The 17,043-nt window shown below is 43.0% G+C and overlaps 1 protein-coding gene across 5 annotated transcripts in view; it reads left to right on the plus strand.

Annotated features, from left to right (window-relative positions):
• Nucleotides 1-10,007, plus strand: part of Alg12 (Alg12 alpha-1,6-mannosyltransferase) — a 101,688-nt gene extending 91,681 nt beyond the window's left edge. For 4 of the 5 annotated variants that reach the window (XM_067111377.1, XM_067111380.1, XM_067111378.1 and 1 more), the window contains 2 exons: nucleotides 7,739-7,925; nucleotides 8,079-10,007. In XM_067111377.1, the coding sequence (XP_066967478.1) occupies nucleotides 7,739-7,925; nucleotides 8,079-9,170 (1,279 nt within the window). In that variant the 3' untranslated portion in view covers nucleotides 9,171-10,007. The remainder of the gene's footprint in view (nucleotides 1-7,738; nucleotides 7,926-8,078) is intronic. The other variant, XM_067111379.1, reaches the window with a different exon arrangement.
• The last annotated feature ends 7,036 nt before the right edge of the window (nucleotides 10,008-17,043 follow it).

The following is a 17,043-nucleotide window of genomic DNA, read 5'->3' on the forward strand; positions in this document are numbered from 1 at the left end:
GGTGCTCTCCATCTGGTTCGTTATGTCAGCGATATTCAGCAGTGGGTACCTGTCAAGTGCTGTCTTGATGTTAGTCTCCAGTAGTCACTGCAGGGTTGCCATGTGCCGTCAGTTTTTGGTACCATGAGTAGGGGAGATGCCCAGGGGCTGAAGACTTTTTGGCATATTCCTGCCCGTTCCATGTCCCAGAAAGCTTGTTTGGCATGGGCTAGTTTTCTGGGGCCAGACATCTAAAATGGGCGTGCAGTGGGGGACCTTCGGTGACTATGTAGTGCTGGATGTGGTGCTTTGTGGGTTTAGTCAGGTCATATTGCAGGTTGTTCTTAAATACCTCCAGGAACTCCTGTAGGAGGCAACTTGTCTCTGGTGCTGGAGTCGGTGTGAGTGGGGCTGTGGGGGCAGGTCCTGTGATCAGCTGCAGTTTCACTATGTCTACTAGTGTGTTGTGGGCTATTAGGAAGTCTGCTCCTAAAAGTGCGATTGTTAGGTCTGCTGTGACGAATGTCCAGTTGTACTGCTTCCTGCCAAACGGCAAATTCATGGTCCTTTTCCCGCATATTTTCAGTGGGGCTTTGCTGGCAGTGGACACCTGTAGGGTGCTGGGAGTTGGATTGAGGCGTTCGTTCATGCGGGTTGGCTGGCACGAATGATTTGCAAGCGCCAGTGTTGACCAGGAACTCCATATTTGATTTTTCTATGATGAAAAAACACGTAGAGTCTTTTTGCCTGTACCTGGAAGAAAGACAGCGGAAACCAGGTGCGGTTTCTCTTACAAGACAACCAGTATTCCCACCAGATATGTTTATTTTGTTGGGTTGTTGCTGCGACCCCTTTGCATGTTTTCTGACAGTCGGCAATCATTTTCACATTTTTGGGCTTCACTCCCGAACCTCCAGTGGTAGAAATATATGCCCTTGAGATGTTCTGTTTTGGGCTTGTAAATGGGTCTGTTTTTCCACCTGGAGCTCCAGTAGCAGAGTATAGGGGCCCTCTGGATCACTGTCGATCTCTGTGTCAGTCTGCTGCTATGACTCTGCGGTGGCTGCTGTTATGGGTGGTTGTGTAGGCTCCATCAACTTGTGGGCAAGGTGGATGGCATTGACTGTTTTCAGGAAATCATTGAGGTCCATGGTTGATGCATTGGGGATGGCCATGACTGTTTGGCAGGGTAATTTTGTGAGTAGGACCTCTCTCACAAGGTCCAATGTAGTGTCTATTGTGATGGGGATCGTAACTAGCTGCCGCAGTTGCTCGGAGACGTGCAACGGCTGCTGGTTTCCTATTGCTGCCCTTACGTTGCCTAGGAATTTCCTAGCTTTGAGGGCAGGCTGCATGCTGAAGGACAACCTTAGTTGGGCTTTCAGCATTTTGTAGGTGATGGTTGTCTGTTGGCTGGCAAGCCATCCTGCCATCTGCTCGAAGACATCATCTGGCAGAAACTCGAGGATGGCGTTGGCGTCGGCTTTGCAGGTTGAAGAGGAGATCTTAGACCGCTCTGAAGAACAGGCCTCTGGGTTGCGGGTTGTGAAGGGCGGTAGGTGGATGCTTGCTGCTGCAGTGTTGTCGCTAGATGGGCTGGTGCTGGCGGTGGCAGTGTCGGTCATCTTCAGGGTCACCAGTATAATGAGGTGGTGCTTAAGAGGCATATTGAAGGTATTCTGATTTATTGGCACAACATCTCTGACAGGTCAAGAACTTTTGCGAGCGTAAAAAAGTAGCATATGACATTAAGGAAAAACAGAGGGATGTCTATACTGTATATTGTCAGATGTGTTTTCTCCTACCTGAAGAATGGTTAACAATTTTATATACAAATTAGGAAGAGATTTCAAATACATATGGTTAGAAAGCTTGCAATGCCTTACAATAGTAATTACAGTTCTAACAAGGACAAAGTATCTTCTGAAAAATGCATAAAAGATAGTGTGAATCAAAGCACTGGAGCTGTGTTTCCTGAAAGTACTCGGTGTGTCATGTACCATATATACTCGTGTATCATGTGATTTTGAAGATCTAGAGTAATTTTAAAGGGGTCGCATCATACACGAGATATAAAATTAGCGTATGTAATATTCACATATTACTATCATATTATAAAATAAAACAACGAATACAGTATGCATCTTGGTTTTTAAAAAGTTATGCTTTACTTCACTGTGTCCAGTAATATTGTATGTATTCTCATATTACTCTTGTATCATAAAATACGAACATAGCGATCAGTGTTTGGAAATCAGCTGAGGGTAATTACTTTGCGCAATAAGTTTATTTCACCATATTTAACTCAATTCAGAGCAATTTTCTTGCTTCTAGTTAGCGTAAATGAGTCTAGATACTTTATTTGTATGGGACAAGGTTATATTTCATTATATGAAGTGTTTTTAAATACTTCTCGTTGTGAACTAAATTTAGTTTTTTTTTCATTAACAGATGGCGTTGTGGGCATGCTTGTTGCGTAAAAAAATAAACAGATTCCTTTCACTATTTTCACTTGGTTTCATCATAATACGAGCTTTATGTATTTATCTTTTATCGGCATGAAAGCAACAGTAAAATGTGTTCTTTCATGACCAGTAATTTTGATTAAAATACTTTTCTTATCCATGTTGCCAATGCATGATAATTTATAGTTATTAGCAGCTTGAACATTCTTTTCTCAGCTTCAGCAACAACTTGCAGCTTAAATTTAGCAGTATACTTGCTTACCGATCTTTCCTCCATAGTGAATAAGGGTACAGTACAGTAATACATACCTTGATCTTACACAATTCGAGTTGCGCGAATTCACAGACCACACAAACTTTTTATTGGAACCGAACTAATTGTCATACGCGATTTTTTCACAGACATGCGACATTTGCGAATCTTCAAGGAATCCTGCAAAAGTGTTTGTTTACATTTTTATGTAATAAGTTTTCAAGCTTTTATGTGTAAATTACATTACATTAAATAATAAAAATAATAATTTCTCTCTCTCTCATACTGAGATGAGAGAATATTTATGGTTACATGTATATGTTTATTTGTTTTGCATGATAAATAAATGATTTACCTAATAATAAGTACAGTACTAATTTTCAAATAATAATAATAATAATAAAATAAATATAATGACAAAATTTATACATTTCTGTAGTAGATTATGTGATATTTTAAACAAACAAATATAATTTCCCCAATCTTTTGTGAAACCTTTGAAGAGAGGGGTGAGGGCAAAGCTGTCAAATATGTCAATCATCGCCCACAGCATGTCAAAGGATTTCTATGCACCATCCCTCTCTCTCTTTTTCTTTCTTTCATTTTCCTTTTTCTTTCATAAATCATGAATTTGAATCTTTTGATATCTAATGTAAGAATAACTTATCTCTCTCTCTCACTTGTTATTCTCTCTGTCTCCATAATAATTCATAAATAATTTAACTTGATATTTTAAGTAAAGACAGATCTCTCTCTTTGTCATGTTTTATTCTTTCTGTCTTGGTAATAATTGATAAATAATGTCACTCCCTTAAGTAAGGGCAACCCTTATCTCTCTCTCTCGTAGTTAGCGTTGAGACAGTTTTACAACTTGTTGTTTCTCTGTACATCTTTACCTGTACAATAGACAGTTTAAATTGATCTAATTTTACCTGTACCATCTGCGAACTGTAAGTACACTAGTGTGGCAAATACAGTCTGAAACATAATGACTAAGAGTTGAATTGGTACAAATAAAAAACACTGTTTGTTCATGAAAAAGCACTTCAGAACAAAGAGAAAGAGACAGACAATAAAGAAGTTCTTAAAAACAAGGTTGAGAAGATTTCTAAAAATACATCGGTCGGAAGGGGAGAGAGAAATTCTCTTCCAACTCTATTTTTATGTCAACCATTTATTTCTTTTTTAAGGGTAATATATTAAGCTAACTTTTAAATGAAATTACAGTAACTTTAATTTTATTTAAAAGTTAGCATAATACTTTGGGAGCATGATTAGAGTCATATTTAGTGTTTAAACTCTAGAAATAACTATTTATTAGCATTTTTAGAGACTGTGCCAATGTTACACGAAAATTCGCCTTGCGCAAGGGGTTCTGGAACCTAACCTCATGTGAGCTCAGGGTATGACTATTATAATGTATTCTCATATTACTACAGGGACATAATCATATATCAGTCAAATAATTACGATCATGGCAACGTTCAAACTTAGTGCCGTACATACAATTTGGGATGGAAATATGTCTATAAATAGAACAGAAGTAGAGGGCTGTCATTGGCTAACAGCCCACCATGGCAACCAGCCAGCCAATCAGGTTTTAGATGTATTCTGTGTGAGTAAAAACGTTTTTCTCACTTGAAGCTGATGATGATTAAGTGCGTGCATTTTGAATAAAGTACGTAGTTTTTAATAGTGTACATATTTTATTGATTACATGAAGAATAGAATGAATTCCTTCTCATTATTTTGAGTGCAAAACTGTTGGTTCAGAAATTCTTAACGAAAGAATTTTTTTTTTTTTTTTTTTCAAAAGATATTTACTGATGCTGCATTGACATGCCTTCAAAACAAAATTCATCTCTTTAATCTCAAAAGGAATGTTAATCCATTTCTGTTTACCCGCTGGTCACACTTTATTTTCTTTTAGTCCACATGACTGACAACAAAAAAATTTTTTTCTTTTGTCTTCCAAAGATGTATTACCTGTACTACACATTTTTAAAACATTATGAATACACACACACACACACACACACACAGTATGTGCTAATACATTACTATTGGTTAGAGACTCAAATTAGCAGTATCTTTTCCTGAGAGAGAGAGAGAGAGAGAGAGAGAGAGAGAGAGAGAGAGAGAGAGAGAGAGAGAGAGAGAGAGAGAGAGAGAGAGAGAGAGAGAGAGAGAGAGAGAGAGAGAGAGAGAGATTTATCTCTAATCTCTCGAGGAATGTTAATCCATTTCTGTTTGCATACCTGCTGGTCACAACCTATATAGTCCACGTGACTGACAGCAACAAAATTTATGTTTTTTTTTTTTTTTTTGTCTTCCAAAGATGTACTACCTGTACTACATATTTTTAAAACATTATGAACACACACACATACACAGTGTGCATATATATGTGCTAATACCCAACGGTTAAAGAGACTCAAATTATCAGTATCTTTCCGAGAGAGAGAGAGAGAGAATTATATAGGACTCTAAGGCTTGGCAGAAGTACGATTATTGCATAATCTTGGTTTTTTTTTTTTTTTTTTTTTAATCTTGGGATTTTCTATGGTCAATTCTTGAGATTTTGAAAGAAAAATAATTTGAATAGCAGCACACACCCAAATGACTTGGGTTAGCCATTAGCACGCCAAACCACCAACTTTATGAATTGACACACTCAAAATAGGAACTCGCAAGATACACGAGATACATGATAAAATAATTTTTTATGGGTGAAAATTTGGGGGTCGCATGATATGTGAGATCGCATGTTACTCGAGTGTATACGGTAGATTTTGTTTTGAAGCGAGGATGCCCTGAGGGTCTTGGTGACAGATCGGGACCTCACAGAGCAACATCCAGTAATTACTGTATTTGCATTTTATTTCTGTGACTAAATACATTATTTTTTATATAAAAATGATTTACTAATTTTCAGATATTAATATTAATGTAAACACAAAAATGATTTACTAATTTTCAAATATTAATATTAATGTAAACACACCAAAATATCAACAAAATGTTCCAGTAAAATCCCTCAATATTGATCTATTATCATCGTAATATGTACTGTATAAAAAAAACTGTCCCGAAATTTGTAATTGGTTTACTGATGTAAATGTAACTCAGTTCATCCTCCCTCCCCCTCTCTCCATGACAACAAGCTATTGGCTGGAAGGATTGGAAGTAGCCAGTCACACAGCTTGTAGCTCGGATGCTTTGCATACGTACTGTCACTAGTGTATGGATAGTATTTTTGTTCTCTCTCTCTCTCACTGAGATAAGAGAGAGAGAGATTTATTAAACATATGTAACATGTGTGTTTATTTGTTTTGTATAGTTTTATTGATAAATGTGGTATTACTTTGTCATGCATTTTATCACATTATCCACATTATAATTACAACTTTTTGCATTTCAATAACTAGGTTTGTGGGTATACGAATTACTTAATCTTAAACTTATAATTATTTCATAATGTACAGTATTGGTGTATGATCTATTAAAATAGGCATTTACAAGCATTTTTAGTTTAAGGTATACAGGGTATGATAAAAAAATTATTTACTAATTTTCAAATAATATTAATGTAAACACAGCAAAATGTTAATTCATTAAGTTAGTTAAGATTTTAACTCAATTCTTTGCTTTTCCCAATCTTTTACTGTTAGAAAGTCTTCCACTTAGTGGGAAGGGATGTAGGCCTAACTGTCAATCATCTTGACATATTGACCAAGAGTAGCACCTCTCTCTCTCTCAAGTTATTCTCTTTTTCCTTCGTAAATCATGAATATCTCCCATCTGTTGGTACTTAATGTAAGAATAACTTCTCTCTCTCTCTCTTTCCAGAGTTATTCTCTCTTTCTCTGTCATAAATCATGTATAATTTCCCTCTTTTGATATTTAACGTAAGGACAAGCCCCCATATCTCTCTCTGTACTGTATGTATCCTGTAATGAAATATGAATTACTGTACTATATCATTAACATAAAAGTATGAAACTAAAACTCCATGGGGTTCATGAAGCCATTGTCGAGTGAGTGCATGCATTCATATATAAGTTATAATTTTTTTACTTGCTTGGACATAGGCGCCATGATGACATGCAATTGGTTGGAAGAGTTGGAAGTAGCCAGTCACGCACCAGGGCACCAGCTTTACTAGTTGCTGATTGCCTTGTAGCTCTGATGCTTTGTGAGGGAGTTTCCCCTCTTTTTTTTTTTTTTTCAATTGATTTTAGTTTAATGTTTACTTATACTGTATAACAATTGATTTTCTATTGTATATTCTTATAACCTAGTTTTGTGAATTAATCTTTATTTACCTTTGTGTATGTGCTGTCACTAGTGTATTAAATATTTTTAATGTTCATATGTATTTTTGTTCTCTTCCTTTTTCAGCTCTCTCTCTCTTAGGGGTAACTTGATTAGTTTAGTTTAAGGTTTATTTTTGTTTGAACTATTAAAATAGGCAGTGATAAGTTTTTAGAGGGGAGGGGGTAACAATTTAATGAAGATTTTCGGTATTTGCGGGTGGTTGTGGTCCCTAACCCCCGCAAATACCAGGGGTCGAACTTAGTGTAATTGGATACTGTAAGCAAAACAAGTTTTATTAAATCAATATTTTAACTATATCTGTAATGTTTCGAGTTGTTTTTAGGGCTTTTTGATTCTTAGAATTATGGGTAAGAGATCATAAACTGTAATATGGGATATTGTCAAGCTTTGAGTGAAATTTGTAACAGATTTAAATAATTTTCATGTGGCTGTACTGGCTGACAGAATGGAATGTTGTCAAAATATAAATTTGTATCAGTGTTTTGTCACACTGCTATATTGACCGATAAGTTGTAGTATTCGCACTTAGCTACATTTACTAAGAAATTGGAATATCAAAGTTTGTGGATAGAGAGCTTCTGCATGTATATTCCTATGATGGCTTTTTCTGTTATCACATGCATTAATTATGTAGTGTATTCAGTCAAGTTTGAGGAACTGATTTATCAGAGTACTGACCATACGTCACTTTTATTTTCCATAGGTACAATAAGACTGAAAAGTTGAAGGCTGGAGGCCAGGCAATGAGAAGCTTTACCCATATTCTAGTGGAGGCCAAAACCAAATATTCTTACAACCTCAAGCATTACACAACATCACATGAAATACTGAACCATGTTGAAGCCTTTTCTCATCTTAGCTTCAATTATCAGCAGTTCCCTCCTGTTAAGGTATCTGGCAATACTGTGTTTTAAAACAAGGAAAACATGACTGTTAATGTTTTTATATTTTACAGTTCTGAAGTGTTTCAGTGCAATTATGTACCAAACTTGCTTTTACTTTGCTTTGCATAAAATTGAGAATTTTTTTTTTTGCATTTGCAGGTTAGAGTAAAACCAGCTATATTTTTATTGCAAAACACCATCAAGGAGCATATTGATTGGTCTTTATTCTTAACAAATGATAAAACTAAATTAGAAAAAGAAACTGTAGAACAGCATCCTGAAGATGAAATTGAGGAATCAAATGATGACGTTCAAGATGAATTAGGTCATGGTACTACACCAGATGACATCATCACTGATGAAGATCGAAAGGAAGTGTTTTCAGAATTCATAAAAGAAAACGAGGAGAAGGAAAAGGAGAAAGAGAAGGCGAAGGAGAAGGCGGAGGAGAAGGAGGAGGAGGAGGAGGAGGAGGAGGAGGAGGAGGAGAAGAAGGAGGAGGAGGAGAAGGAGGAGGAGGAGGAGGAGAAGGAGGAGGAGGAGGAGGAGGAGAAGAAGGAGGAGGAGGAGGAGAAGAAGGAGGAGGAGGAGAAGAAGAAGGAGGAGGAGGAGGAGGAAGGCACCAGGAGTGAAGTGGAGGAGGAGGAGGGCACCAGGAGTGAAGTGGAGGAGGAGGAGGGCACCAGGAGTGAGGTGGAGGAGGATAACAAAGAGTCTGAGGACAAAGATTGTCATGAACATGTTCTAAATACTGTATTAGATGACACACTTGAAGAACCTCAAGATCCCAATCTTCCAAATGTTGGATGCTTTGCTCCTGAAGAGGAGTCAAAAGTTTTAGTTACAGAAAGTGATCCAGGTGAAGATGAGTTGACAGATGAATTATTTCAGAGTACTGGTTTAGACTTGGAAGAAACGATAGTACATGAAAAGGCTATAGAAGCTGAACCTGATATCAGAGGAGAGGAACGTAATGAAGAGTTCTGTTATGATTGCAGCAGCACAGAAGACGAAAACATTCAGGTAGCAGTCACTGAGAACAGTGACAGTGATATAGTAAATTATCAAGCAACTATTTCTAGTGACAAAGATTCCAGAGAGAGTGGTGAAAAACAGACAGATTTTGTGGAAGTTGCTTCTGTGTTAGAAGAAGAGTTAGAAGTAAGTGCCAAAGAATTAAAGCGTGAACCCCATATAACTCATATTTCGAGTGACAATAACCCTGAGAGTTTAGAGCATGGCCATCCATAAGAGCTTTGTTAGGCGAGATTATACTTAAGAATCAAGTTTGACATGAGTCGTCATTCTTGTTTTGCATTCAGTGCAATAAACTGAGACTGGTATGGTAAGTTCTGAACTGATTGTGGAAGTACTGTGCTGCGACTTGATACCTCAAGCTTTTGTGTTTGAAAGTTAGATTTAAGATTAATAAGTCTTAATACTTCCCTTTGTAACCTCTCTAACTTCTTTTGAAGTGAGGCAATAATTATGCTTCTAGCATTAAGTCATGTAGTAAGAATAATGTGAATAGCTTTGCATTTTCCTGAAGTGATATTTTTAACAAGTTTATATAAATGCCATTGCTCAATTTGTTGTTCCTTTTGATATCCCTGTGATGCTTTGACATTAAAATTGGTTTGTTGTTTAGTTTGTTATTATCTGGAAATATATTGACTAACATTGTCTGGCTTTAGTATACATATAGGATGTAAGACCATTTAGTAAGTCAGTTATCATTATCTCTGAGAGGTTCCTTTCCACAGCTAAGGGGTAACTTTTACTCCAATAGAGTATTTAGAAAATTTATATGAACACTTCATAAAGCTGTCTTTTATGTCTGAAACTTTGAACTGCTCTAGAAAATGGTCTTGCATGAATATTAGGTACTGTTTCTAGAAGTGCCTTTGTAGTTTTGCAGTACATAAACAGAGCAATTTATATTTTGTAATATGTGTTAGAATTCTACTTCTTGGTTATGGCTTTGTGATGTCTGTTAGTGTTTGACTTAGTCATTTAGGTGATGAGAAACTGAAAACTTTTATTGCGGATGCAAACTATATTTAAGAATTAAAAATTTTTAATGAATTCTATGTTTGTTTGCTGTTGTACCACTCTTCATGGAAAGATTCATTAAATCTTTTATATTTTTCATTTTTTGATGAATGCCTAATCATGAGTAATGACACTTTGATTTTTTCTTTTCTAATTGATCTCTTCTTTCTGTAATTCTTATTACCTTCAATTACTTATTTCAAATGAACACCATATTCTTTGGCAGCTTGACTTTCAAGTCAATGGCCCCTGTGGGCTTGTTCCATATGAATAGGATACATCTTGTGAATAACAACATAATAGTTTAGGAGAACTTATGGTCCCTAATGCATTTATAGACACAGCGTAGTACTTTATCAACCCTTTTGTTTAAACATGTACCTTAATTCAAAGGGCCAATGGCATAATGATATTTTTGGAATGTCCTAAGAATGATCTGCTAAAGTAACAATCATAAAGGGGAAGCTTTAGCAAAACACGTGGTGTGTGAGTGATCATTACACAATAGCAGATGTCATAAGAATCCAGTTGGTGAATATCGAGATATAAATGCTCAGAAATTGAGATTCAAAAATCCCTGAATGTACTTGAGCACAAGAGAGGCAATGCTCACCGACCGGCAACGAGCAACAATATGCATTGGCCAAGGTATGTCTCAAGATGCTATAATGCTGACAATGTAAAACATTCTTTTTCAACTGTAGGGTTATTCTGCAGATGCTTTTCAAATCTGTTTGAAAAATTGCAAATAGAAAGGTCATCAACTTTGCATATTTCCTAAGAAAAAGTAGGTCTCTTTCCCACATCACTAGTTTCCACTGTCAATGTCAATTGCCCAAGAATTCGAAGGAGCCAGAACCTTACTACTAACCAGACAGCCGTAGTTCTTTCAATTTTAGACACTGAGCAGTCTATTGCAATTTTCAAAACATCCTCAAGGATTGGTTATAGGATGCACTGAAGCAGAAATTTGAACAAAACTTCTTTTGGAACCTACAATAATCTCTTATATCAAACAGATATGTTCTATATTGCATGTAAGAGATTGGAACTTTGAAGTAACATCCACCTTTTCCCCTATAAGCTTCTAATCACACAACTGTACTATTTAACAAAGATCATCAGATCCAGAGGTACAGACAACTCAATGGAAAAAAGTGCACACAGAAGTATCAAGGCCTCTGTCCTGGACAACATGACAACAACTAAACAGAATTGTCAACCTGGGTCAAAGCAGCTACTGCAAAAATTGATGAATATTCTAGAGACAGTAAGACATGAACAGTGTAGAAACAATGATCCATTGTGCTGTAGGGAAACAAGAATGCCCTCTCAATGAGAGATTGCTTTTTTGGAGTTAAATGACTTCACCATAAAATGTTCCATGTTGAATCTATGTGATAGGCAATAGGGTTCTTGAATTGGTGGAAAAGACATCCCCTTGGTTCAGATCAAAATCTCTTTCTTATCAGCACTTTAATCTCTCTAACTTTTTATCAGCCTTCTTTATCTAGTTATCTAGTGTCTATGACTACTACTTCCAGATGCTTTCAGGAAAAATTTATGTAAATAATGTGGACATTTCCACATTCTTTAAAATTTACTGCTTAAATGAATAAGAAGCAAGAAGACGGTCTTGAGAGTCAGATCCCTGTCTGTGGCTTCTCGCAGTGGCTTGTATGGGGCACGAGTCAGGCTCCACAAAACTAGAGACACATCCCACTCAGTGGGCCTGAGTTCCCTGAGCGGGCAAGACCGTTCGAAGCTCCTCATCAGCAAATATATTTCCAGGGAGGACGAAATATTGATGCCTTTCAACTTTAGGACCAGGGCCAAAGCCGTCCTGTATCCTTTTACCGCTGAAACCGACAGGAGCTTCTCCCGACGAAGATAGACGAGGAAATCAGCTACCTGTTGAAGAATGGCTCTGACCGGAGAGTAACCCTGTCTATGACACCAACCACAGAGGACGGCCCACTTACCCTGGTAAACCGCTGCTGAAGACTTCCTGAGATATCCTGCCATCTCTGTCGTTGCTCGGCGAGAAAAGCCTCTTGCTCGCGAAAGTTGGTGGATAACTTCCAGGCGAGAAGAGACTGGGAGGCCACGGCCTGGGGGTACCATTCTACGTGCGGCTGACGAAGAAGGTTGTGCCAGAGGGAAAGCTCTCTCGGAACCTCAGAGAGTAGAGCCACCAGGATCATTGGAAGGTTCGTTGACACCAGAACTCGACTGAGAACAGGGCGAAGGAGACAGAACGGGGGAAAGGCATACACCTCGAGGTTGTCCCATGAGTGTTGGAAGGCAGCTGCAGCTGCCCATGGGTCCGGTACGATGAAGAAGGTTGGAAGCTTTCTGTTGTACTGGGTGGCGAACAGGTCCACTACTGGATGCCCCCACAGGTCGAAGAGCCTGTCTGCTACGCTCTGGTGAAGGGACCACTCGGACCCTACTACCTGATCCCGACGGCTGAGCGTGTCCACCAGAACGTGCCTCTTGCCTGGAATGTATCTGGCCGACAGCTCCACAGAGTGGGCTACTGCCCATTGGTGCACCTGCAATGTCAACGCGTGGAGAGCACAGGAGACAAGACCCCCTTGCTTGATGTATGCCACTACAGTCGTGTTGTCACTCATCAGCGCCACCGAGTGTCCCATCAGACGGTCCTGGAAGCACTGAAGACCTAAGAACGTTGCTTTCATCTCCAGGACATTGATGTGAAGGTGCCTGTCGTGATGGTCCCACACACCTGAAGTCAGCAACTCCTCCAGGTGTGCACCCCAGCCCTCCCTCGATGCGTTTTAGAAGAGCAGCATGTCCGGAGGGCGAGAGGCCAGAGGTGTCCCTATGCAGAGGTTCCTGTCGTCCATCCACCAGTCGAGATCATCCCTCACCTCCTGAGAGATGGGAACAAGAATCGACTGGGGCTCCCGAGACTGATCCCAGAAGTCCCTCAGTCTCCACTAGAGAGACCGAAGGTGGAGCCGACTGTGTGGAATGAGCTTCTCCAATGACGACAGGTGACCGATCACGACTTGTCACTGTTGAGCTGGCTGGTCCTGTTTCGCTAGGAACTGCCTTGCCACCTTCCTGAACGTGCCAATCCGAGCCTGAGAAGGAAAGACTCTGCTTGCTGCCGTGTCGATCAGTATGCCCAGATACTGAGTCCTCTGTTTGGGGATGAGATCTGACTTCCAGAAGTTGATCACGACACCTAGTTCGTGACACAGCTCGAGGAGACAATCTCTGTCCTAAAGCAACTGCAAGCAGGAGCTTGCCAGGATCAACCAATCGTCGAAATACCTCAGCAGACGTATCCCACGCAAATGGGCCCAAACTGAAATCGGGGTGAACACTCTCATGAACACCTGCGGAGTGGTCGACAGCCCGAAACACAGAACCTTGAATTGGTAGACCACTCCGTTGAGGACAAGCGAAGGTACCAACGAGACAATGGATGGACCGGTACCTGGAAGTACGCGTCCATCAAATCGACCGTCAGCATGAAGTCGCCCTCCCTGATGGCTGACAGTACTGTTTGCACGTCTCCATCTTGAACCATGTCTGGCAAACGAAACGATTCAGGGGAGAGAGGTCGATCACTGGCCCCCACCCGCTGGAAGCTTTCTCCACGAGAAAGATCCTGCTGTAAAAGCCCGGGGACCGATCCTTGACGACTTCGATGGCTCCCTTGCTCAACATAGTTTTGACCTCCTGAAGTAGGGCCTGTTTATTCTGGGGGTCTTGAAGATAAGACGGGAACTGGACCGGGGTGTCGGTGAGGGGAGGTGGTGACTCGAAGGGTAGAGAATATCCCTCCCGGAGGACATCCACTACCCAAGTCTCCGCTCTGTGTCGCTGCCACGTTGCCCAATGGCTTGATAGGCACCCCATCACTGACAGCAGCATCTGAGGGAGCTTGCCATCCCTAGTGAGCTCCTCCCCTCTTCTTCTTTGCCTTACACCTTTCCTCTTGGGGGAACAGGTTGGTGAAAGGGACCTTGCGGTCCATTGCGCAGGGAGACTGCAGCTTTGGCGCCCACTGATCTGTAGATCCGGGATAACACCGCATCCCTTCTCTTCAGTACCAGGTTTGCCCAGAGGTTTGCCATCTGGTGGGTTATAAAGGAAATGGCCTTATCCCCAGACTGGACCGGGGTGTCAGTGAGGGGAGGTGGTGACTCAAAGGGTAGAGAATATCCCTCCCGGAGGACATCCACTACCCAGGTATCCGCTCTGTATCGCTGCCACGTTGCCCAATGGCTTGATAGGCACCCCCCCACCGACGGCAGCATCTGAGGGGGCTTGCCGTCCCTAGTGAGCTCTTCCCCTCTTCTTCTTCGCCTTACCTTTCCTCTTGGGGGGGAACAGGTTGGCAAAAGGGACCTTGTAGTTCCTTCCGCGGAGGCGAAGAAGCAGAGGTCTGGACTTTACCCCGAGCACCCGCCAAAGCACCAGACTTCTATGGGGCTGGGGTGCTAGCCTGGTTCACAGACCGGGCCGCAGGATGAGAAGGCTGCGCGACACCTTTCGTCGCTGCCTGGTGGACAAGATGGTCACGTTCGTTGGCCTTCCTCTTGTCCACCGCAGCGTCTGCCTCTCCCCTGGGAAAGAGGGAGGTGGAGTCCAGAATGGGTCCATTGCACAGGGAGACTGCAGCTTCGGCGCCCACTGATCTGCAGATCCGGGATAACACCGCATCTCTTCTCTTCAGTACCAGGTTTGCCCAGAGGTTTGCCATCTGGTGGGTTGTAAAGGAAATGGCCTTATCCCCAGACTGACAAAGACTCCTGAAGGTTGGGTCTTCGCTCTGAGCATCAGACGAAGACAAGATTCTTGACAACGCAAAGGCCCAGTTGTCGAGCCAGGAGATCGCCTGGAGGGGAGATAGAGCCATACCCTCCAAGGCGTTCAGCTCAGCTTGCGTGAGAAGAGTATGCTCCCCCGTTAGCTGAGCTGAAGTGGCACCAGGAGCTAGACGAGTTAGCCCCGGTTCCACGACCTTCTGCTGCAGTGCCCCTCTGAAGGCACATAGTATCTCTTCTGTCTCGGGAGATGGGGAGGCAACAGCTTGGTGGAGCGAGTCGAGCGAAGCGAAGACGATGGTCCGGAGACCAAGTCGTTCACCTGCTTGAGGATGCTATCCGCCAAGGGAGACCACGGCAGGCCAAGGGAGGGTTTGGGCTCCCTCTTGGAGGCATAGAACTCCTCCAACCTGGACGACTGTTCTTCCAAGGGAGTTGGAAGTGGTTCCTCCAGACCATTGTGCTGACGGATCAGCGCAACGACCTCGACAAAAGCCGTCTGCATTTCCGGAGTGTCCGGATCTCTTGGAAGAGGACCTTCCAAGAGACGGCCATCCAGAAAGGCCCCACCCGCAGGAGAGCCCGAGACAGACCCCGTCTCTCTGCCCCATATAACAGAGGCGTACGACCTCTTGCTCGCTTGGAGCGAGGAAGGACCGGACACACCTGATGTTGACTGAACGAGAGCCTCAGCCCCAGCAATCCTACCAACCCTGTTTCCTCCCGGAGAATCCCGAGGAAGTTGAAAGTTGAGGGGGTGGGGGAGGCAAAGCGAACACTACCGTCGCGTCCGCTGGTATAACCAGTGGAGGCAACGGACCCCTCATGATCTCCAACCCGCGGTGGAGCATTGCGAGAGGGCCTAGATGGACTTACTCGTCTGGGTGAGCGACTGTCTTGACGATCAGGGGACGGTCTCCTCACAGCCGACCCACGCTCCGATGCTGGACGGTCCTCCACACTGGAGCGTGCAGAGGAGACCAACGCGGGGGCGCCAACTGCTGATTGGAGGCCGCTGTCCCTATCGTCCGGGCGTGTTCCAGCCTTCAACGCCAAAACAGACGAAGAAGGCTGTGGGGACCCCTTCTTGGTTCCTCCTGACGTCTTCGGAGTCGAGACGTCCTTGGGCACCTTCCCATCGATCCTTTGTCCGACTTGGGCAAGGATGACGGTTTGGGTGGAGGAGAAGCCCGAAGGCTCTCCCCCTTCTCCCGTTCCGTGCTCAAGCTCGCTACAGAAATTGAGACTGCACGGTCTCCCTTAGGAGACCATGCCTTCGGCGACTCTTGCTTAGGTGCCGCCGAAACGGAACCAGTCCTGGAGGACGAAGCTCCCGAACCATCTGAGGGGGGTACCGAGGTAACCCTCCCAGCGAAAGACCCAGCAGTCTTCCCCTAAGGAGAGGACTGCACCCCCTTAGAAAAGCGAGTCTTCTTAGGGGGAGGAGGGACCACCCTCCCCTTCTTAGACCAAATGGACTTAGAAGAGGGGGGGGGGGAAGAGGCAGACGAAGACGACGAGGACGAAGAGGAAGACGAAGAGGGGGATGGTTGACGAGCTCGCTTCTTCTTCTTCTCAAGCAATGACAAGACCGCATCCCCCAGTTTACCGAAGACAGACCAGGGGTCGACTGGGGCTGGGGCAGGAACAGCAGATGGTACAAGAGTCCGAGGGGACTCATGCTGTGCGTACAATGGCAGGAACAGCTGGAGACGCAGGAAACATTGGGTGGTCCAGCACAGGCACAGGCAACAGTGGAAGCGAGGCAGGAGGCATGGGAGCGTAGCCAGGTGGCAGCAGAGTGACCGAGCAGACCGGTTCGGCAAGCGTCAACACTGAGATGGCTGGGGTAGGAACTGCACCATAAGCATGGTGTGTCCCCACCGAGGTCATCACGCTCCTTGGCAGCACAGCGGTGACGGTGGTGGCTGTAAGAGCGTCAACCGTGTGGGTAGTGGGGGAGGGAGCAGTACTCCCGCCTGCGCAGCAGAGATGATATGCTCGAGAAGCGAAGGAAGATCAGGGTTGCCAACCATCCCGAGCGACTCCCACGCCTGACTCAAACCCGGCACAGAAACCACTGTGGAAGACAAAGGCGGGTAGGGGGCCCCCCTAACTCAGGGATCAGCGACTCTGGGTGAGGGGAGGGGGGGAACTGAGAGGAGTGTAGGCTAGGTCCACCGATCTCGCCTCCTCTGTGACTGTGGATGCAGACACAGGGGACAGGGAGACAGATTCAGCGCTGATAAGGGGCAGCAAGGGAAGGC

The sequence above is a fragment of the Macrobrachium rosenbergii genome, chromosome 11, assembly GCF_040412425.1.
Source record: "Macrobrachium rosenbergii isolate ZJJX-2024 chromosome 11, ASM4041242v1, whole genome shotgun sequence".
NCBI classification, from domain to species: domain Eukaryota; kingdom Metazoa; phylum Arthropoda; class Malacostraca; order Decapoda; family Palaemonidae; genus Macrobrachium; species Macrobrachium rosenbergii.